The 23,963-nt window shown below is 42.7% G+C and overlaps 1 protein-coding gene across 2 annotated transcripts in view; it reads right to left on the bottom strand.

Moving 5' to 3' along the window:
- LOC126567918 (optomotor-blind protein) overlaps window positions 1-21,171 on the bottom strand; it is a 119,248-nt gene extending 98,077 nt beyond the window's left edge. For both annotated transcript variants that reach the window (XM_050224281.1, XM_050224282.1), the window contains exon 1: window positions 20,570-21,171. In XM_050224281.1, coding sequence (XP_050080238.1) covers window positions 20,570-21,162 — 593 coding nt within the window. In that variant the 5' untranslated portion in view covers window positions 21,163-21,171. The remainder of the gene's footprint in view (window positions 1-20,569) is intronic.
- Between the last annotated feature and the right edge of the window lie 2,792 nt (window positions 21,172-23,963).

Genomic DNA, 23,963 nt, shown 5'->3' with positions numbered 1-23,963 from the left:
TCAACAAAATCACACTGGATAAGACAACCGGGTATAATCTTGCCTTGACTATGAGCAACTGCTAAGGTGTTTGATAATTTATTTATGCTGTGCCAACAAACAACAAATCCTCTTTCCTCCTACCCCATCACGGTCAAAAGAAAGAGAAAATGCGTGGCAGGATGGAAAAGGTGCAAGAAATTACACTCCGCTTCGCGTTCACTCTTTTCTTTTAATAAAGTGTTGATAAATTGTAAAATTACATACACCATCACCAGCGTGGCCGGACAGTTGGTGATTTGGTGTCGAGGTGACGTTCCTTTTTTTGCTGTCCCCTCCCTCCCCTTTCTCACACCAGAAACGGCGAATGAAAGAAATAGCTAAAGCACACAGACAGGCCTCACCGCAAGCTACAGTAACATAAATAACGCCATTCGGCCATCGGACGGGTGTCGCGGACGCAAGAATGGTATGTAATTGGCAAGCGTGTCAACAGTGCCCGGTGACATAAAATGCCAACGGTTTCTCGCTCGCATTTGTGCGCGTTATGATGGTCAACATCATCATCACCCGGGCGCAGTGTTATGATGCGAATAATGCGGCGTGCCGGGGCTTTGCAGCCCGAATGCCCAAAGGCAGCGATTGAATCCAAAATGAACTGCGACTGCGAGGGCACCAAGATTTGCACCTGACGAACAGATGGTGAAGGAAAATGGGGAATGAGGAATGAGTGTGGGAAGGGGGTGTTGTTCAACGAGGGTGGGTTTTGGCTTGGCATTGACTTGAGCGTGTGTCTTTGAATGGTGCGAGGGTCCATTTATGGGTGCAAAAATCGACCCGAAGCGTATTCATTCGCTCCATTAGCTTTACGTTTCTGTGCAGTGGCAATGGTGGAAAAGGGGGAATGGGGAACGGGTCGGTAGAAAGGGGGAACATTTTGTTCACTCTGGTGGTGTCGTTTGATTCACGTTTTACCTCTTAATGCCATCAAGGATGATACTATCCTTTAAAGATGGATGCCTTTTTGTTGGCTCTGCTGTATCAAAGAAATGATCTTGGCAAATGAACTTGTAACTTGTTTTTTCAGAAGCTACAGGGTTGTTACTTCCACCAAGCACCACCAAACGAGTCGTTACATCTTTGTCTTAGAAGAAGAAAAGTAGTTGAAAATCATCTCTCCCACACTGCTACTCCCCTTGGGAGCAATAATCATTAATGGTCAAACGATGCAGTACGACCAATCGGAACAAGTCGACAACGCGGCAGTGAAAGTCGGGGCCCACGTCAATATCGATAATTACCGAACTGATAAACGATGGTTTGTTACCAAATGGGGAAGCTCGGGTAACGCCAAGGGGGGAAAAAACAGGAGGGATTTAATCTTTTAATAGCGTCCCATCGGGAATTGCAAGAGATGGGATGAAGTTATCGGCTCAGAGAAGCGACGAAAAAGATCGAGTTTTCGGGTGTGGGAAAATGAATTTTCTTATCTATTTAGCGGTCTTTATCGGGTCCTGAAAAAGGTTCTGATTTGAAATTGAAATTTTGTTCTGTATACACTTGGTTTTCAACATTTATTCTGATACGAATTCATTCCTATTCATCGAATTTGGATTGGTTAAGACTCTACGAAACTTTGACTATTTGAACTAAGCCGAAAAAAAATATTTTCCGTTTTGAGAATCTGGCTGAAACAAACCTCTTATCCAATCTAATCAATCGATCATTCGTTTCGATCGTGATAAGATAAAAAGCGACATTTGCCCACTCCTCACTACCGGCCCATACGAAATGCAAATTTATTGCAGCTCTAATTAAACGTCTCCGATCGCGAAACATATGACCACACCGACACCGGCCCGAGATCGGGAAAATGCGATCCCGACGTCGATCTCGAAAACGGTGGCTTCTGTCACCTGCTCGCCTGAATCGTCTGAATTAATCATGAATGCGTCAAATGCTATTTGCACGCTCTAGCTTTCGTCCTCTCCCACTAACTCTAGCTGTCAAACGCACATTCAGCCACAGACACACACGCACATAAAATATGAAAATGAATACTACTTCGCTCGCAAACGTCGCTCGCCATCAAAGGAAGCGTCGGTGAGTAGGATAGATTTCAACCCGCCGTTTTCTGCAGAAACCTATCCACAGTGTAGGGGGAACGTGGCGGACTCTAATCCTTTCGGACTATAAATATAAATTAATTGCCCTAACGCTGGTCGACGAAGAGGAACCGCCGTGCTGGTGGTCATTAAAAAAAAAAACCGCTAAGCAAATCGCACATATCGCCGCGTACAAGTACGGGCGCCTCGTCTGTCACGACGGTATAGGCAGCGCGGTACATATGCAAGTACTTGCGAAAGATAAATCTTGCGTCCCATTAAACGACAGCCCCGGGGTGAATGGTTTGCGTACGGCAACCGTTTAGCAATCTGATTAAACTGCCGGTACAACAGCAAAAAAAGTTATGATTTCCTGTCATCAGCTTGGTGAATTTATTATTCATATTTATTTTAAGTGTTCTAAATGTCAAATTTTTGCTAGTGAGCAGTAAAACAGTGTCTTTGGGTATGGGTTTTTTTATAGCAAAGTATTCATTATAGCAAATATGAAATGCTGTCAGTATCTGTCAAACGAACGAACACGCTAATGCTGTCTTTCTAGTGGCAGTTTAAACCTCTTCTTATTACTTTCATATTAACTGATACTAAACAAAATTATAATAAAAAATGATTAAAAATGGATATTGAGAAAAACATGAACACAATTTTTGAGGGTAAATATTTTCGAGATAAACATCGCCACTTAACACGATCACCTGTTGTGCACGTTAATGCGAAATGAATCAAGCTGTCGTATTGTGTGCGTAGCATTTGACCCACATTGAATACACAATCTGACTCATCCTTCCTCACAAAACGAGGTAGATCCGACAAATGAGATCAAGCAACCGATCAAGCCCGGATCGAAAGGAATAAATCAAGCTCATAAGCACAGCAACAACAGCAAGCAACAAAAATCCCACATCCAACCCATAACGGAACCAGGATACCATCGGATCCAGTACCACAAAAAAACAACTTGAACTCCAACCAACGAAAAACAAAAAATGCAGCTCCATTCTTCTGCTGCTGATGATATTATTACCCCAACGGTAAGAACACCAAGGTGATAACTAGGCGACGAGAAACGTGCACGAGAAAGTCCACGAGAACGAACCCAGGGCTTAAAAGGGTGGCGTACGGTTGGAACGGAGGGGAAGCCAAGCGACCACAATAATAACAGCGCTGGTGGCGCTGGCATCGACGGAAGATATATTTTTGAAATATAAACAAAACACCATGAAACGTGTAATTATGATCTCAACAGTCAGGCACCCAATATTAATAACGATAATGGAGGGTTTGGCGTTGCGGCCGTTCGTTCGTTCGTCCGTTCTTGTGCCTGCTTCGCTTCTGGTACTTCGCAGTGCCTCTCCGATCAGCCTTGAAGCAGATCTTCAAGCTGCTGTGCCTGCCGAGCACAAGGATCGTTGCGGAAAGAAAATCGATCGAGTGCCTCCTGTTGTCTCGTTGGGTTGTTCGAAAAGTGCCTGTAGGATAAAAGCTTCTTTCGCTCGCTCTCTCTCTCTCTCCTACTCTTTCCTACGATTGTTTTGGGTGGCTTTCTGTGCTACGTCTGCACTGCCTTAAATCATAACAAATTGATGAGCAGCAGCAGCAGCCCCTTGTACAAGATCCCTGCTGCTACACCGCACACCGAGCGGATCAGGCCGGGTCTTCATCTTCCCCAGTTGCTTCCGTTACTGATTCTAAATCAACAATCTGAAAGCTCCTCTGCCCATGCGTGGCACGAAAATAATTCGACCCACAACACCCTGTCCGGTGTAGCCTTCCTTCCAACTTCCAATCCTTCGTCAAAAATGATGCCCTCAGCGTCATCTCCTGCCCCGAGAAAACTACTCGACCTGCGAGCTTAACATGCCAATTTGGTGGTGCTAATAAGATGGAATGAGATTGTGCCAATAAATTTTGTTTGCTCTGCTCATGCGCTTTACGTCGTTGTTTCGTCTGCTGGCTGAGGCAGCCCAATTTTGGCCAGTATTTGTGCAGATGCACCGTTTAGTTTGGTCCACAATATCTAAAAGGTATTGTTCGATTCGTTTCTTTTATTTCTCTTCGTCATGTAATATGATTAAATTGTGACAACTCAATTACAGAGCGAAAAGGAAAATGCTAAAGCTTAGACGTTTAGCACACAACAAACTAGTTACCCATTCACTTTCACAAACCTAAGGAGCTCCAAGCTGCTGTAGAGGAAACAATGGAGCAAACGCACTGTGAACCCCGGCGTGATATAATCTAACAGCAAAATCATTGCAAAGCACAAAAAAAAACAAAGTTTCCCACGGGAAATAATTGTGCTCATCGTTTCGTAAATGGGAAAAAAGTGGTGTAAATATTAGTTTACAGCGATCAATATACCGATAATTTACGCGGGATCGCCCAATGCTTCGCGGAGCATTTGATATGTATCAATAAACGTTTGTTCGTTCAAAGTGTCAAGGGATTAGTTGAAGTTGATGGTGCGATATTTGCTTAATAGGTCACCCTAGACCAATCAAAACGCAAAGATTGACACATTTTTTAAGCAAGTCTCATCTGAATCAGTATTGCTCCATAAAATTGGTCAATAGTTGCGTCATTTCTATCTCGGCTTATGAAACGCCTTAATGCTATAAAATTAATTGATCCCATAATGAACTCAAATGGACTCCACAGTGACAAACTGCCTTTCTAACCAATTCTAAGGATTTTTCCAGTACACATTTGCCTTAGTAGTGCCTTAGTTGGCGGATTTACAAAGATTTCGTCGAAAGGGCTGTTTTGTGAAACTATAAAAAAGAACAGCTTTTTTAACAAGCTGGTATCAGTGAATTCAAGCAGAGCAGTGCTATAAAATTATTTGAAAACATCTTTAATAACTTCACATGTTTTCATCAAAATTGTTGAAATCCTTAACCAATAGTGTTCTGACAGAATGGGTAGTTACACACATTTCATTGTATAGCAAGGACAATCGTAAACTAACGTTGCTATAAATTACTAAATGAACTTACGAATGAACTCATGGAACTAACGAATGAACATTATTCTGTCATTCGCAAAATTCAGTTCCTGAAATTTCGTTATTTAGAAAGCAATGCGTCTCTATCAATCGATTAATCGATAATTTTTTGTGTCTTGACCGCGTAACTTATGTTACATAAAAATGATATAATTCACTAGACATTTAAAGTGCATTCCAACTAAAAAAAGCGACACATTTTCCACTGTCCATACGATCGAATATTATGGCACCGGTTTCAGCCCTGGAGGGAAAACCACACAAGCCACACACGCACACACACACACACATACATACGCACCTTCCCATGTATAAACCGACACTTACCAAACAAGGTAAAGACCAAGCGGCCAAATGTGTACAACAATGTAACCGTATCATCTGACGCCTCACACACATCAAGGAAGCAGGGCCCGGGAAAAGGGGTTACAATTATCGCATACTTACACATCGGCCCATCGTTCCGCGCTGGGTGACCTCGGTACCTCGGCGAAACGGCACAGGGCTAATGAGAAGCAGCCCTGCCACACACGAGCCGGGACCCTTCGTCGTCTTAGTGCGGCATTTGGAAACGCTTCTTGTGGCTAATATGCCTGCCAAACTGTACGTCCAGACTCGATAGTGACAGCACGACAACCCTCTCCATCGCATACACAGAGTCGAGCGTTCTCGTAGCCCAAAACATACCCCTCGAAACCACACCGGGTGTGGGTTTTTGAGAATTTTTTTTTTTTATTTCTTATTAATATTATTTCTTCCACTTCTTTCGGCAAAAGGAAGCTAATGTGAAAAATGATATGCTTATTATTGGGACGCTTTTGCCGCCACCCGTGTTCAATTGGGTTGATGCTAATAACAAAAAAGAATCACGAAATAAAAGGGATGCTAAACAGCACTCACTCTCCCTCTCTCTCTCTCCGTTCAGGTTTTCTATTTTATAATGCTCCGGATGAAGTTTTTCTTTCTTTCTATTGCATTGTCTTTTCCCGATCCGACCTGCAGTTTCGGGTTTGCAAAAAATTAAAAAAAAACACACGGAAAACAAGGGACCAGCTCCAAAAAAGCCGCAGCCGCACAACTAGTAGTTGTCAATCTTCCTTCCTTCGAGACATCGGATGTCCTTTAGATGTATCCCGACTCGAGGTCCCGTAGAGAGCAATACACAACAACAGCAAAAAAATATACTCCCCTCCAGAGTCATACCTCTAGTCTTCTAGTCTCGAGGTCTCGGGTGCGTCTGTGTGGTGAAACTTAATAATAATCGGCATACAAAAAAACATACACTCACACATATGTGGAGAGATGTATGCAAAATCTGCATCCCGACGCCGGTTTGTACAGCAGGTGAAGCAAGATCCTGGCCCAAATCGAGGTACGCTTCGCGCCGATCTTTCCGACGCTCGTTTACTGCTGCCGAGCCGAACCGCAGAAGGTGGAAAGCGCTGCAAGGATTTTCTTGCCCGTTTGTATTCTACCGATTTCCGTCCGGACAGCTGCTAAATTTTTATGCTGATTGTCGGTATTACTGTGCCGGTTAACAACCGCCTGGCCGTGCGGTGCAGACATTTGCTTACACCGATTTGTTTCGATCGGCTTTACTAGACTTTATGCCCCAACATAACCCATCAACACGACCATTAATGGTGGTTCATAAAGTTCAGCGAGCAATCGACCATCGGCTGAGCTATCCAAAAAAAAAAAAAAAAAAAAAAGCAAACAAACACCCACCCACGGACCTGAGAAGGAAGTGTTCAAGTCTTCCAGCCCACCACCATTTGTGTACCGAGTGCGTACGCTCGCCCGTGTTTGGCTGGTGCGGTTCCTTATACGGTTCGGTCTCGCTTCCTGTTACCGATCGGATGTCGTGGCACGCAATACCGAAACGCACACCTTGGCTCGATACTTTGCTGCCACGCTCGAACCGTTGCCTATGAGCTTCCCGTTTATTCACTGTTCTTGTGTTGGATCAGCTTACTAATGTGTCGCGCAAAGGAGGAGCGTAGGTTTTTTGTTTTCTTGAACGGCTAGAACTAGCTAAAGCTTGGACAGAAAATGAAATTGAAAGTCTCGGATATAACCTGTACTAAGCGGTTCCTCCATTGTCTCGTGGTTGTTTTACGTGTGTCCCGCTGAAATAAAAGACTCATATTGACAGCTATCGTATGAGAACTTCTAGACATATCAAATTATCAAGTCAAACTTTAACTGACAGCGTTAGCTGAGCTTTTCTATGTTAAAAGACGTATGGTCTTGATTTTTGAAGTTTTGTGGGATTCAGATCTTTGAAGTAGTTTATTCAATCATGAGCATGATAGTGATTTTAAGTCCTGGGGAGTACAAGCCAGCCAAGCAGATGCTTGGGGAGCATCGGGACTCCTTATGGAGTCCCAACGGATAGGACCCTGATCTTGTTATAAATAGCAGCTTGGACAAAGTGGCATTTGGCATTTACAAGAACCCCATTATAAATCCGGAAGTGAAAAAGAAATGCTCTATTGAAGACAGAGACTACAAGATAACCTCACCAATTTCGAAATAGTATGTTAAACTCAGGGTCCTTTTTGCTCGCGGCATCCAAAGATCTTGATCCACCACTGTTTAGGTCGTCGAACTCTTAAGGATCTGTTAAATATCTTAGGAGATATTATCTTCTTCTTCATGACTTCATCTTACGACCGTAAGATCACGACGACCTTCCAATGACTTACTAGACTTGCCTATATCACGTAGTTGGATGGTCAGTCCTCACTAACGTGGGAATGGTTCGGATGGGACTAGAACCCTGGTCCAGTCGTGTAAATACCGGGGCCGCTGTCGGCTACACCACCCTGCCGTTCCATTAGTCAGTTATGTAGTATTAATAAGCAAGAGCAAGTTATCCCAGTGACTCTCCAAGATCTCTTATATCCTTCTGAGGACCTGGCATCCGAGGAATAATCTGAGGACCTGGAAAATATTTGGCAGCATCTTTTCATATTCTATAGAGTCGTCTAAGAAGAATACCAAGATTTTTGTTGTGAAGATCTTAGACTTACTACAACCAGACTCAATAGAGCTCGCTTCCGAAGTTTTTTTTTCTGTTAGCTTTGTTCCAACAATTCTTGACCTCTTAACAATTATGATAAAAATAATCTTAACCTGCCTCAATCGCTTCATTATGCGTAACCCACCTATCCAACCACCACCAGTCCACTAATCGTTCTGAGCTAATTTATGCTCACACACTGCCCACCGAACAGTTTACACCCGGCCGAGTGCTGACCACAGCTTAGAATTATCTGCGCATCAATCAAACTGCGCTGCGACTATTCATTATCGGTCGTGAATCTTTCGTACCGGTGCACACACCATCACTGTCACGGTCCAGTTCCGTTGTCACCCCGGTGGTTTTTGTCGTTCGGCATCCAGCGATTGGAATTGCAAATTTACAAGCTTGCACCCGAGATGACAGCAGCCCTTTGCTGTTGTTACGTTCTAAAACGACTTGATATTGACGCATAGCGGTGTGTGTGTGTGTGTGTGTGTGTGTGTGACTCGCGTACTGTCGGTTTGCACTTGTGTATGCATGCATTGTCTAGCGTGTGCATGCGATCTAATTGCGCTGCACAAAACCCTGGCTGGTGCGGCTTGGTCCGATACTGTCAAAAAAAAAAAAAAAAGAATCGAAACCGTCCCATTTCTAAACTGCCAAACCTCTTCCCAGTGCACATTCCCTAGAGGACACACGCATACACTTTTCTTCCACCGCAGTACACTTTCGTACGGGTTCTCTTCCCGGGTTCCCGGGAGCCTTTCGGAGGTGACATCCGATACGCAAATGCTGGTGCCGACTTACCGGTGAACACAGTGTCTCGTGATGTTTGTGCATGTGTGTGTGTGTGTGTGTCCGGTGATGTGTTAACCGCACATTCTGTTCATTTTTCCCTATCCTTTCGGCTTCACCCCAGCTTTCCGCCTGTGTATGCAACAAGCTTCGGTTGCATTTTTCGCTGCGTGCGTTTTGGCGCGATTCACTCGTCCACCCCTGCCGGAGAGGGTTTGCATGCGAGCTGCAATTAACGACCGAAAATCCTGACACACAAGAGCATCGGCTAGGCATCGATGTTTTGTCGGTCGGCCTTCCATGTTTTGGCGTGGCGTGACACCCGACATGGCTTATCACGTTTGACACTAATTTTCCCTATGCAATGCACAGTCAGTGGTCGACACGTTTTGGCATGAGTTTTGTGTGGGAAAAATCGTTAGTGGTAGTAGATTTGTAAGCAGTTTCCTCAGTAAAAGTGGATGAAAAATGACTTTTATGTTCATTTTGTAGTTTTGTTATAAATATTCGTTCCACAAATCCACCTTCTTGTCTTGATGAATCGGTCTTTCTTGATTCTTATACATTTATAGCTACCGTTTTTCGTAAGTGTCTAAGTTTTTTTTAATTCAAAAAATCTTTTCATTACTTTTGATGTAACAACTATTGGTATTGTTTTCATAGTTCTTCTCAGTAAGTTTCGTGAATAATTAAACAAGTTTTTTTTAAATTCTAAGGCTTTTTCTTGCTGTTGATGTCCACTACTGCCTCGCTTGCATGTGTGCATCTATTTTCGTGACATTTTGCAGTTACAAAAAAATGCATTTCACTCACATTCCTCCAATCAACCCCACGCGTCGTCCTTCTCGTCCGCTAATCAAGAGAAGAAGCAAAAAACTAGGCGAATACAAGGGCGTACAACCCTACAAAGCAAGTAAAAAAAAAAAACAGACTTGTTACCTCGCGAAGTGTTCAATTTCCATATCTAAAGCATCACCACGCGCGCGCCCCAACGAAGAGCAATTGTGCCGCGAAACATCAGAATTTTCCACCATGTGATGCACGCATACACACGTACCTCAAAGCACTTGCCAACATACAGCCACACACATCACGTGCCAGGTTGGGCTTGACTCTCGGAGCGGAGCTGACACAACAACAGCAAAAAAAAAAAACGCCGACACATACAAGAAGAAGGAAACAAACAGAGACAAGAAGAACCCAACCCCAACCGGCGGGTGGAAAAGTGTGTATGCGAATTTCCACGCGCCAGCCGGTATAAAATTGCACCCAGTGCATGTATAATAATACCGTCACTGTGGCTGGGTTGTGTTTTGGGGAGTCTGCAGTCATTGCTTTCGTTCTGCACTTGCCTTGCGTGGTTTTGGGTGAGCCACCAAAGTGCAACACGCAGCCCGGTAAGGTGCAATGCTGCAGCTCGGCTGCAGCTCGGCTGCAGTAATGCAGGCGGGAAGTAATGGGAAAAGAAGCGAAGGAAAACGGAAGGAAGGAAGGAGTGGCGGGTGCGGGTGTGAGTGCTACTCATTATGCGAGGGTGTTAAAAACTGTTTTATGGACAAGAAATTTTAACACCTCACCACACACTTGCACTTGTTCATCTACCCTTGAATTTTTTTTTGTTGCTGTTGTTGTGATGCACCGAACGGATAGAGAGAATGAGAGAGAAAAATAAAGAGAGTGAAAGAAAGACAAGCCTTCCTTCTTAACACATAAATGGCTCATTATTACTACGAGCGACAGTCGTAGTAACTGCCGATGGTTGTGTTGGTTGTTTGCTAAGGAAGTGCAGTGCTACAGAAGCGATTCGGGACTCGTTGCAATTGAAGGACGAAGAATTGTTTATTTTTTCCTTTTTTTTTGGGGGGGGGGGGGGGGGGGGTTGTGGGTGATTTTTATGATGTCAGAAAACACGGCAAAATAACTCACACAAACACTTTGTAAAAAATATTTGGAAAATTGTGAGTAACAAATCATTGGAATGAATTATTGGGCGGAATTAAGGGCGCCAGTCTTCAAACGGCATGATCGGGATACAAATCCCATTCAAACCGTCCTCCCGTAGTGAGGCAAATAAGCAATCTAAGCAATCTAAGCAAATGGAGTTTTTTTGTCTAATTATAGACAGAAAGTTTGAGTAAAAACCCTATTTCGATCTAAGTCTCTTTCTCCTTCTTTTTAACTTAAGGACCTACTAGTTCTCGACGGCCATCGAATGGTTTTCTAGACCTTCCAATACCATGTAGCTGGATAGACAGCTCTCACTACGGGGGAACGGTCCGGATGGGATTTTAAGCTCGGTCTTGCCATACAACAGTATAGAACCTTGCTTTTAAGGGACTTTTTTTATTTTATTATTGTTTACTTTTATGTTTCTTCTAGAATTCCATCTAGTAATCTAGATGAATCGAGAGAAACGAGAGAATCTAGTAATCTAGATGAATCCAGAGAGAGTTTCTGGATGAATCTGTGGTGGATCTTGTTTTTGCAGCAGCTTTTATAGCTCCTTGTTTGAATAAATGACATTATATATTTCGAAGTTATAAGTTACTATTTTATTACCTTGATTTAAATTTTCTTGTGCGTTAGTTCCGATGCATACATTGCTATTATTTTCAGGTTTCTGTATTCAGTAGCAAAATAATACATTTTTATTATTTTTTTACGTGAGTTTCGAACATTTTATGAGTAAAATTTAACCATCTCTTTACAGTAAAAATGACACACGTAATTATATTTTGCCAAAAAAGTGTCCATTCAAGAGCGTCAAATACTGCTGTCCCGATCCGCATTTGCTGCACTGTACTGTAACGTTGCGGTTGCAAACGAGTGCACCGGACGAGCATATTTTTGCAGTTATGAATGAATCTTTACCCCCGAAATCGTTCCCTTTTACACTACTAAATAGTACGACGGCGAAGGCATTACTACCACATGCGTGTTTTTTAATTTCATCCCACCATGCCACTTCTGGTGGAAGCAATCAAATATAGTGCTGCTTGAATGCAACAACAACAACAACGTAAGAAACCCCCCCCCCCCCCTCACCGAACGGACGGATCAACACCTGCAGGACAAAAGAGATGATTTCATCTGCCCATCCCTTTTCGCTGCTACCAAATGCATGCTCCGCACAACCATGTCGCTGGACCGGTGGGGCTGGTGTCCGCTTTACGTGAAGTTTTCCTTCGTGGAACTGAAGCAGCCGTCCACGCGTGTGTGTGTGTGTGTGTGTCGCCGGTAAGGTACGTGTCTGATCGAGGTTTTTCCCTCGAGAGATATGCGCCAACAGCAGGCCACACAAAATTGTCATCCGCCAGTGAGTGTTGTTCACGGTGCTCGCGGTAGTACGCTGGCACATGTGTGAAAAATGTACGGAAAATGGTTTTCATGAAAAGCCCTCCAAGAATGAGCTCTTTTGTGCTGCGGACTTTTCAATCTTCATTTAGCTTGGGTTTTTTCTTCTTCTGCTTCTTCCTTATGGTTTCTTTCCCTACCCCTGGTTTGCTGAAGAGGAACATTGGCTCCGAATCCTTGAGGTAGCCGTTGGAGGACGTGTGGGACAAATTGAATGATTCTGCCCTGCGGGAAAGGAAAAACTCAAACATGACTATTGCTGTTCGGTTTTTTTCCCACCCATTCTTTTTCGCTCTGTCTCTCTTGCCACCGAATACGGCTCAAGTATGCATGTATAACCTTGTGCCACCGGGGGGGGGGAAAGAAAAACCCCCCTTCATATGGAAAAGCTCTCTCCTAACCGGATGTGGGTACAAAAAGTCCAACACTTGCCGTACCGATTTCCGGGGTGTGGTGTGCCCGCAAGCTAAAACTTCCATCTCTCTAATCTCTACGCAGTGGCTACGAGTGTGCTGATGCTTCGCACAAAAGGCCTAGCCTCCGAGCATGTACCGAGCGCAACTCGTTTTGAAGGCCACCGCACCGGGCAGAAAAGGCGCGCGAGCGCGCGTGCTCCAATTCAGCCCCTAAATCAATAACACTTTCGCTCAGGTTCGCACTTTTGCTCCATTACCCAACCTCAAGCACCTGTTCGTGTGTGTGTGTGTGTGTGTGTGTGTGTGTGTGTGTGTCTGTATGAAAAGGAGCGGTGGGTTGGTTTGTTTGAGTGAAATGCAACCCCCAAAGTCTCGCAGGCTCACCGAAGTTGATCGATAGGATCAACAAATTATTTTATGAATTTATAATCAATTTTCAAACACCACCGAACTTGCAAACTTGCAGTACATGTGTGTTTGTTGTACATGCCTACACATGCATCACACACATACACCAACAGGACAGGATATTTCCCAGCTAAATGAGACTGAAGGCTGATTTTCCCGCCCGATTAACACACACACGTAACGCGAACCTGTCGGCGCTACGGCATTCCTGTATGAAAGGAAACGAACCGCTGGCTCGGGAAAACTTAAGCCCCCCCCCCTTCCCCTCTGTTCCACCTCCTCCGCGTACTTCAAAGTGCATCCCCACGCGGGTGCAATATCGGGTGGTGTCAGCCCGAGAGCTTGGCGCTGACTGGCACTAACAAACAGTGAAGGAAAAGAGGCGAAGCAAACAACAGTCAAGCAAAGATGAAAAGATAAAAGTGCGATCGAAGTGGAAAATTGAAAGTAAGCGTTAATTTTAATCACGGCAAATACTTAAGCTCGTCCCGTCGTACCGCTTTTTCTTGCTCCTCTGGCTGCGGTATTACACCTTCCACACTTTTAACTTTGACTGTGTCTTCAGCAGGCTACCACTGTGATGGTTGGTGGTGTTACTGCGGCTAAGATGGCAAATTAAGTGGGAGCTTAGCTCCCGTCCCGTCCCAGGGCTTGTGTCAGGGAAGTGTCAGCAGAAAATGGTTAATCAAACGAAATGGAGCGGTCGGATTTGTGCATGATAATGCCAGTTTGATGGATTTAATAGTAACTAATTGATTTAATTATAATTTTGGGACTATTTTTAGCGAGTTTTGTTCCTTGGTTTTGTTAGTGTGTTCTTCTAATATTATTTTTTTATTAGTTTGTTTGATCATTATTTAAGTTTTATATTTTTGTTTTAATTTCCTTTTGTTTTTAGCATTTTTTGTTGAAACAATTGTTTCGTTTTTGCGTTTCGTTTTCTTTTTCTATTGTTTTATTTACTCTATTTGCACTCTTTGTACATTTTAATCGCCGTATAGTGTCACATTGCTCAAGTAATTCGTGTTGTGCCGAAACATATCAAATTTATTCTTTTATTTTAATATTTTTAACTGAATCTGTCAATAGGAATTTGAATTAAAGCTTTTATAAAAATATTAAAATATTTTTATGTGGTGGTGCAATACCACATTGTCAACACGGCTTGTGATGACTTAAATAAGGCATTTCCTCCTTATTCTTTGCCTTACCACGGACGTAATCGGTTCTTCTACTTAAAATTTTTTATTTAAATTTTTATATAAAATTGTCTATGAACTGTTTCCTGTTCACAATTGTTCTCTCTTTACTGTTCTCCTTTTATTGATTCCTTCCTAAGCAACCATTTCGCGGTACAGGTGGTCCGATATCCAGTACGCAGGACTCGCTATCAGGCTACCGGTAATCGGGTGATCAAACCAAGGAAGCCAGAAAGGAAGTGCCAAAGAAGAAGAAGAAGAAGATAACTGGCCTTTAACTTGCCATGCCTAATTTTAGCTTTGCACTTCACAAACCGACCCACAAACGTACCAACACGGCACGGAAACAGCCCGCACCGGGTGCCCCTGTCATCCTAATTAGACACTTCGCATCATGTTGGCGCTTGTTGCATCTACCCTGCTTTCGAGGCTCGGTTGCGTTTGACGTTCTGAGCAGCCAGCGAGCGAGCACCCAAAAATAAAACCAAAACAACTGAGCTGTGGCCGCTCACGATCACTCTAGCGAGCGCGACGGGGCTGACTGAGGTGCCAAAATAAGGAGTTTTCGAAGCGCAAACCATCAGCAAAAGCGCGTGTGAAAGTGATGGGCCAAAGAGTTTTTTTTTTTTCGGGCAGGTGAATTATTTCCCAAATACACGCCACACGCCACACACACACCGGTAGGCTGGGGTGCTAACGCTTACATAAATTGCTTGTAATTAGGTTTTTTGGAGTGGCGGTGGTTGTTGGGTCGTACTAGTTTTGGGCTTGCTAATTGGGCGTTGTGAAGCGATCGTTTTTTCGGTGCTTTTGATGAGTATGAAAAGCAATTGAAAATGGGGAGAGAGAGAGAGAGCAACAACAAGCTGACATTGAGACGCTTTGCTGATTACTGAAAGCCACTAAACACTTTTATTTCGATTGAGTTTGTGCGTTTGAGTTACTCGTTTTGTTACGAAATCAAAACACACACCCATAAACTTGTCCAAAATGTCACCAGACAATAAAACTATAATCCGAATACGCTTGAAAGCGGGTAAGGTTTAGAAGAGAGGGGGGAAAAAACCGTGGAAACATTTTCACCGGATTTTATGGATGCCACTTTCTAATGAGCCTGAATTTAGTTTCATTGCTTGAGGTTTTTTTTTTCGTTACGTTTTGTGGTTTGATAAGCTGTTTTCCCTTGCTTTGTTACCACAATCTGTCATCATCATTAGTCGTTTCTTGCTCCCGATTGGAGGACATGATTGTATGAACCTCAAGCTTAGCGAACTAGAAATGGTGAGAGATAAAAATTATTCTCTAAACACCTGCTCACTTCATGCAGCTTGTAATTTTTGCTCTAATTATGCTTCATTTAATGCTTTAGGGAGAACAAAGACTTTGTTTTACTAATTGCATTACATTTATTATTATAAAGCTTTCAATTCATTATTGATTCATGCGCCACCAACACAAAAATTGATCAGGCGATAAAGGTTTAAAAATTTCGCCTTCTTTTCTTTATACTAGCCGCACAACAACAAAACAAAAAACGATTTTTCCCTATAAGCTCCACTTATCAGCAGCACCCCCTTTTCGATCGCTTTTGCAGCCTCACTCGCTCGACGCACTTAAAAATACAAAAGCACATTGGTGCACGTGTCAACAGCCCGCGTTTATCGGAACATCGCGCAAAGCCTTCGCGCCGGTGGGCTAAAAGATAATCCATACTATCATCAACACCCGCGGTATCGATTGAAAATTGAACGTTCGGTACGGTGCTGCTGTGGCACCAAAGAGAGGCACCAAAACCAAAACAACCAGCCAAGCAACCCATTTCGATTTTTAATGGTGGCAGAAAAGCGCGCTCCTTCAGTGAGTGAAAATGTTAAATGAAATTAATCATGAAAAAGCCCAACACCTTTCCGGCACCAAAAAGAGTGCTGCTTGGCGCTGGAAAATGGGGGTTAAAAAATCGAACTTTCGGGGGGAGCGGGAGGGGGGGGGGGTTGGAAAACACGGAAAAAGTGTTCCGAAGCGAATTTTTATTTATCACCATTTTTCATCGTGTTATCCACATCCGTTTAAAACTGTGCACAGGAAAATGGAAATTTTCACACAAGAAAAAAAAAACAAGCACACACACACACACCTTCTTCAACTGAATTAACGTCAGATGCAGGAGCTGGAGTGGTGCTTTTTTTTGTTTTGGTGGAAGCCATGTTTTATTTTCGAATCTGTACACACACCAAATTTACTTTAGTAGCTTCCAGCTTTTACTTCTTTTACGTTTTTCGGCGTGTTGAAGTGAGTGTTGAAATTGTTTAATTTATTTTTTTAAAAACACGATGAGTTTTTCTTGTTTGCAGCCTGAAACAAAGAATATTGCAAATTGATGTTTGAAAAAAAAAAATGCTAAATTCACCACACGCGCGCACACTGCACGCGTTGGGAAAAATATTTAAAAATATATAAATAAATAGGTAAAAGCTTCAACAGAGGACACACACTCACGCACTCACACACAAAAAAAAAGCGGCACAAAATGTGGCAAAATGGGCCCAATCGAGCTCGCAAAAGGAAGCGAAAAAATCTCCCCCAAACCGCCTGAATTGCTGCAATCGCAGCGCACACGCCGAGCGAGCGAGCGTGTGCGTGTGTGTGTGTGTGTGTGTGCGATGCCAGGAGATGCAATTGCACCTTTATCACTCAGTGCACTAGATTGCACAATCAGTGCACACGCGGTTTTGCAGCTTAGTTTAGTGCAAAAAGTGGCAACCAATATTCGCGCATCGCTACGGTCAAAGAAAGCCATGGAGTAATGCTTTTAATATTTTATCACTTTTAACACCGATCACTGTTGCAATGAGGCAGTTAAAAACACACACACACACACATACACGATCGATCAGCTTCGAAAGTTAGTGGGTGATGATTTATGTTTCGAATTTAATAATTGATCCCGGCCAGTAAGTGTCAGTCTGTCCGTCACAAAAACTCGAACTGGTGTGCTCGGTTCACAGGCGAAGCTTCGCATTAGGCCAAGGCTAATTCGGTGGAAATTTCGTACCGAACAAATTCAATTAACAGTAGTTACAAAGGAGGTGATTTTAGGTCAAAAATTCTTCGTAGCATTCAATCGGAATGATAAACTTTATCGCCTTCCTGCAAAAGGAGGTTAATCAATTGTCTAAAATGGAGTTCGATTTGAGAATGAATTTTAACGCTCGTAAAACACTCGTAAAAATAAAAAAATATTATAAAAATAAAGTGTAAGTTGATTCTATTTAGCAAACAACACAACATTCCTGAAAAACACCCCCAAATCACTCGAAACATCCATAGAACAGCCAACCACAATAAGACAAGCAGACGCCACCAAATTCGAAACAGTAAATGGAAGGTGAAAACAAATACAAAAATCAACCTCAAGTGCACTTTGCCTACAATTTGCACCTTCAGCCAAAAATTGATTGCCGCCGCACTACCAACACACACACACACACAATCCGCACAGTAAAAGGTGAGATTGTGATGCGATAGATTCGGTGGCCGCTGATTTTATTTTCAATTCTACTACACTTGGGCACACAGGTTTGTTGGTTGGCACCATTTAGTTTTTGTTTTGCATTTTGTTTCCCCCCCTCCCGGTGGCTTCTCGCCGGGTGCGATGGTGGCGCGGCTGATGATGATTAGTGGCAAACAATCAACAAACGCTCGTGTTTCAGTTGTCTGTGGTGCGACGGTGGAGTGCGAAGAACAGTGTGTCTGGGCCGACACCAGCAGCAAGCAACTTTGCTATTTTTCGTGCCACGGAAAAAAAGTGCAGTGCAATGAAAATGAAGGGGCGAAAAAAAAAAAGTGCAGAAACTTTCCTTAAATGTAAATTAATTGCCGGAGTTTATTTTGCAGGAGCTTCTTCTGGTTTGGGTTGGATGTTGGAGTGTAAAGTGTCAGGGTGCAGCCCGGCTCCGGCTTTACACCCAAAACCAGCGCTCCATTTAATTGTCTATTTGTCGGGTTGAAAATTGGAGTTAAATTTCAATGCTGCTGTTCAAGGTGTTCGGAGCATAATTAGCGAATTAGTAGCACTTGAAAATTTGTTGTTTAGCACAAGACAAGTCTAAAGAGTATCGTGAGAGCTAGTGTGGTCAAAAAAATGGAGTGCTTTTTGGCTACTTCTTTTTTCACAATTGAAAACACAACGAAGCAAAGAACGTGAATTTTTTTGAACGATTCCACTTCAACGAAACACCACAAGCAATTATGAGTGACAAAGAACTTGAAGTTGAAAGGAAATTGTTGCGGATGTGCCGGACGCTTCGATGGTGCATTTACAATCAACGCGTTGATGAATTAAGTTTCCATTATTTTATTCTACTTGCTTTGGTTTATTTGAAGCATGTTTAAAGAAATTTAAGTAAGCAAAAGATTTAAGGAAAAGACAAAGGTATTTATCAAACTGATGTTATTGTCGTTTGATAATATAATGTCTTTTTATAAAACGTCAATAATTTTTTTTTTATTTCAATGAGGCCATTTTTGACTGCAAGAATCCTTGACAGATTCCGACCTTAAAGCGAAAAATCCAGTTCAAGAATGTAGAAAGATAGACAAAATAATAAGATCACCTTTTTATACGATTTTTAAATTATTTATCGTCATTATCATAGCAATTTATAGCACTTTATGTTTGTTTATTTCAATTAAACAAATTTGAAATTATTACGCAAAAATTAAAAACCACAAAAAACGTCTTAAAAACCAGTAGAAGCTAATGTTTAAGGTGAAAAGTAGTCCAAGTTACAGTTTGAAAAAAAATCAAGAAAATTGCCCTAATTTATAGCCTAACGTTTTCATCACAACGGTACAAAAAGACGAAAAGATTTCGGCATTTAGAATCGAACCTTAAATGCATCCAATGATTATGCCAATATTTGATTTGATTATGCCAATATTTACAATGATTATGGCTTACTAGACTTGCCGATACTACAAAGTCCGGTTGGGATTTGAACCACGGTGCTTCCATTTGAGGATCGTCGCCTCTGTCGCATAAATCACGCTTAGCCGCCCCTGACCTAACCTTATTTTTATTTGTTATTTAATTTTCACAATAATAATTTCCATTATTTGTATTTATTTATACATATACGAATGTATATTCGTGAGTTTATCTCATTTTTATGTTTATACAAATAATTGCCCTCGACACAGACTTCATTCGCCGATGTTCGATCGCTGCGAGTACTCAACAGTAACTCAATTCCTCAAATTTAATAACGCAAGTTGTGTTACTTTATTGTGTATGTGACCATATGTGAAATTTAACAATAGAATCTCTCAGTAATTTAAATTTGTAATGACTAATTTACTAAGTGAAGTTAACTAGAAGCAACATGACCAATTATTCATGAGTTTCGGCTTAAAAACAAACTAATTGTTTTAAAATTCATCAAAAATTCTTCAAAAAATATTCTACAAAATTTAAAAAAATTTCATATTAAGAACACTTTTCAGTAAGCGTAAAGTAAAGTAGCTGATAAAGAAGGTCTTTATTGAACACTTACGCGCAAAGGATATTTGAAGAAAATACCGTTATTTCACCAAAGATCGTTTAAAGTAAATAAATCTAAAATAAAATGGGAAAACCCCCAGAACTAAAATATAAAATTTAGAAGACTTTCGTCTTAGAAAAATTCGTCTATAAGCAATCTAGTACATGTGAAACCTCTTCCTTTCATTCCTTGATTGTTTAGATGAAAGTTTAAACACGTTGTAACACATCATATTGTTCGAGGTTTAAAAATTCTAAATATTACTCGAATATTGCCTTTAAACAGGACTACAAACGAAAAAAGATTTAATCAGTCTTTTGTTTGGGAACTATTGGGAAATTCCAAAAGAAGATCCAAGTCTTACGGTTCCAATTAATTTAGCTCTGGCATTTAATTGAAATGAAGCATTATTCTTCTGCCAGAAAACCGTATGATATCAGTAAAGTATGTTTTTAGATAAATTCATTGCAACGAAATAAACCCAAAGACACACTTCGTTAAATGCGTCCCAAACGACGAACCTTTTCCGCCCGCATTTGTCAACCACCGGTACGCATGTTCAAAATGCCGTCGGTAAAACGCGCTGGACACTTCTTCTGCGGAAAATCTTCGAGGTTCGTCAATTTTTGTACCCTAACTGGAAGCCCAATTCCACTCGCTTCCTTTTTCCCTTCCATCCATCTAAAGAGCCTCCCCCCCCCCCAACAAAGTAACACCTACCTGCCACTCTTGGTGATGACCATTTCCGTCCCGAGCTTGTGAAACTTCTCCCACAGCTCCTTCCCTTCCAGCGTCACCTTCGGGTCGTCCACCACACCGTCATCCTCCGGTTGCATCGCTCTCAGCGGCCTCATCGCCGGATGATGCTGATGGGCGGCCACCGCCGCCAACACCACATCCTCCGCCGTCGTGTAGGCCGTCCCGAGCGGATGATGGGCGTGCGGATGGTGCGGTGGCAGCTTCGGCAGCAGCGCGCCCGGATACAGATGGGACGGCGGTGGACCACCGGCCCCCGGTCCGCCGGACAGGGCGGCGAGGGCGGCGGCCGGGAAGTAGGAGGGCGGCCCGCCGGCACCGGGTGGTGCGGTGCCGGCTGCCGTGGCCGCCATGTTGATGGCGGCCGCGGCTGCGGCGGCCGCCGCCGGCGAGTTTTGCTGCTGGGCTTGCGCTGACGGCGGCGAACCCGCGGTCAACAGCGACGAGACGCTGAAGTCAGTCGGTCGCGGTAGCTGCAGGAATGGATGATAGGCCATTCCCTTCGCCGGCCTACTGAAGTCGTCAGATTGGAGCAGTTCTTGGCCGTCGTATCTCATTACAACATCACCGAGAAAGCCGTGGGTGTCACGCCAGCCTATTTTGCACGAGGTTCTCGCTAGGCTCGGAAGGATCTTAACGTTCGCACTGGTACAGCGTTTCGTGAGTGGTTGCGGCTAGCACTACTTCTTTCGCTCCAACAGCACTCGAGACTCGCTGGACGTGTTTGTAAGCTTCTTTCTTTTATACCGTGTAAACCGTGTTCCTAACAAACGGGGAAAAAAACACCGAACACTTTGAAACAATTCCGCCAAGATTTCAATTCACTGCACCTGCTCACAGCAACAGCACACACTACGGGACGATTGTGTGCAAGGATCAACCTCTCACCAGGCACGTTTAATTCGTAACAATTCACGTTTGCACTAAACACACCACAACATCCACCACTTTCATACAATCTTTCGATCCATTTTATTGAAACTTCACCGTTAAGCGAGCTTTTTATCACTTTTCACCTCTTAGAAGATCAAGCTTCGATTGTAATATTTCGTTGGTAAAACACATTTTTGATAACACGCAATTTAGGAAAAAGAAAACTTCTTGCTTTTCTTTGTATTTTCTCCTTTTTTCTTTTCACACTTTAGCACTGACACTGAAAAACGATTGGTTGTCGCCTGTTTTCTCGTTCAATTTGTGGCCTTTTGTAACCAATTTTTTTGCTCTTCTCACAATTGTTGAATCGTAGCCGGCCTATTTTGGGACAATTTTTGGTTGCTCACCACCACACCGGAAGAACACTGTTTCGGATGAGAAATATTTGGAGAGGAGGAAATGTAATTAAGTAAAAGGTTTCGCTTCACCAAGAGTATTATAGGAAATTTTATTTTAAATTGAAATAAAATTTCACAACTATCCACAACAAAATTTGAGAGTAGATTATCGTTTGGAAAAGATGTGTTTGAAAATATTTTAGTGAACAAAGGTGGCAAATTATTAAAAAAAACACAAAATTAGACAGTTTTTTTTGTTGGAAAACAGTTAAAAATGGTTTCCCTCTTTAAAACACAAAATTATGATAAAATTTTTCATGACTTGGTTCAGCTGCATCCCGCCAAAAACTTATCAAATTTTTGCATATTATTTCTACTAATTTCGTCATTAACTTTCGTTCGTTCACCAGCAGCAAATTATTTTTTTGTGGCGATCGATCCTTGAGTTTCTCGTTGCAAAATTTTCATAAACAAATCAGCACAGTAAAACAACGCACTTTTGTAGTAGTAAAATCACAAACACACAGAAAATCAATTTCGAAAAATTGCATTGCAACAGCATCATGCAGCAGCGTACAAAAATTACGCTAAAATCCAGTTGCACACCAATAATTACTTCACAGGATCATCTTCTCATCAGGATTTCACGAGTATTTGTATGCGTGTGTGAGAGAGTGAAAGAGATGCCGAAATTTATGTGAGAGAGAGAGAGAGAGAGCGAGAGAGCATGATAAAAATGTAACTGCACAATACACAACAATGCACACACACACATACACACGCACAGCCGGTCACACCATATCATCCCCTTCAGAAGGGGTAGAGGGGTAGTATGGGGTGGGAGAGGGATGCCAACAATACACACTCACGCGCCACACGCAAATCACGCAACACGCACGCCTCGATACGAACCTCACGCCGGTCGACTCTAGAATGAGTGAATGGTTAGCGCTGGCAAATGAATGAACAGCCGCCGCGTGGTTTCTTCTTCTTACCCACACACGCGCACACACACATATTCAACCAAACGCACACGATGCGCCGAACGGTCGAGTGGTGAGTGGAGAAAGAAAGGTGGGAAAAACAACACGTCCACAACCCGGTCCGGCTGTGTGGCTGTATTGGTAAGCGCTGGCCGTGGGTTGCTTGTGTTGTTTTTTCATTTCTTCTTATTCTGCTTTCGCCCTCTCGGAAACCTACCCTTATTTCAATGTACGACGCGCGTCAGGGTGTGTTGGTGTGATGTTGATTCAACCCGCCACTACACACTGCATTAAAGCTGTGTGCGTGCGTGTGCTCGGGTTGGTGCCGGTTTAGACACCTTTCGTGTTGAAAGCCGCACCCTCTGCGGGCCCACTGTCTACAGTCGTTTTCCCTTCGTTTTTTTTTTTCTTGTGTGCTTTAGTGTCCGCTTTTCAACCCTCTAAGAAGAAGAGAAAGAAGGGGTAAGAACAACCCCCCACATACACACACAATTCAATGGCATTTTTGCTCTTTCGCTCACACCTGTGTCACTCTCTTTCCCTTTCTCTCTCTCTCTTTCTTTCCATCACCCTCAAACACACACACACACATGCACATGCTCTTTTTAAAGATGGCCACTCCCTCTAAGTGGTGTTATAATCATCGCGGATTGGTTTGCGCGCCGTTTCTTCACGCCAAGACTTTTCTTTGTTCCCTGGGGAGGCTTTCGCCGAGTTTTTGACATTTCCTCGACGACGCATTTTTCTTGCCTAGCTTCTATGTATGCCTCATCTTCGACCCCCAATACGGAGGGAAGCGGTTTTGGAAAATCGGTAAACCCTTTAAAATAAATAAAGAGCATCGAGATCCACAAAAGAGGTGTTGTAATGGGAGAAGGACTTTTGGGAGGTAAAAAGAAAAAAAAGAACTTTAACTTTGAGTGCTACTGTTGAGTAAATATGGTACATTTTGTTCTTTTGGTAGACACTGTTTTCTTTTCTTCAACTCGAAGAAGCTGGTTGACATCAAGAAGAAAGTGACAGCTTCAACTTGACACATTAAGCTGCAAGGATGGCGTTTTCAGGAACTTCTGAAGTTGACCAGAATGAGACGGAATATTGCTA

The sequence above is a fragment of the Anopheles maculipalpis genome, chromosome 2RL (genome assembly GCF_943734695.1).
Source record: "Anopheles maculipalpis chromosome 2RL, idAnoMacuDA_375_x, whole genome shotgun sequence".
Taxonomy (NCBI): domain Eukaryota; kingdom Metazoa; phylum Arthropoda; class Insecta; order Diptera; family Culicidae; genus Anopheles; species Anopheles maculipalpis.
Note: the sequence above shows the minus strand (reverse complement) of the source record. Positions and strands in the feature narration are given on the sequence as shown.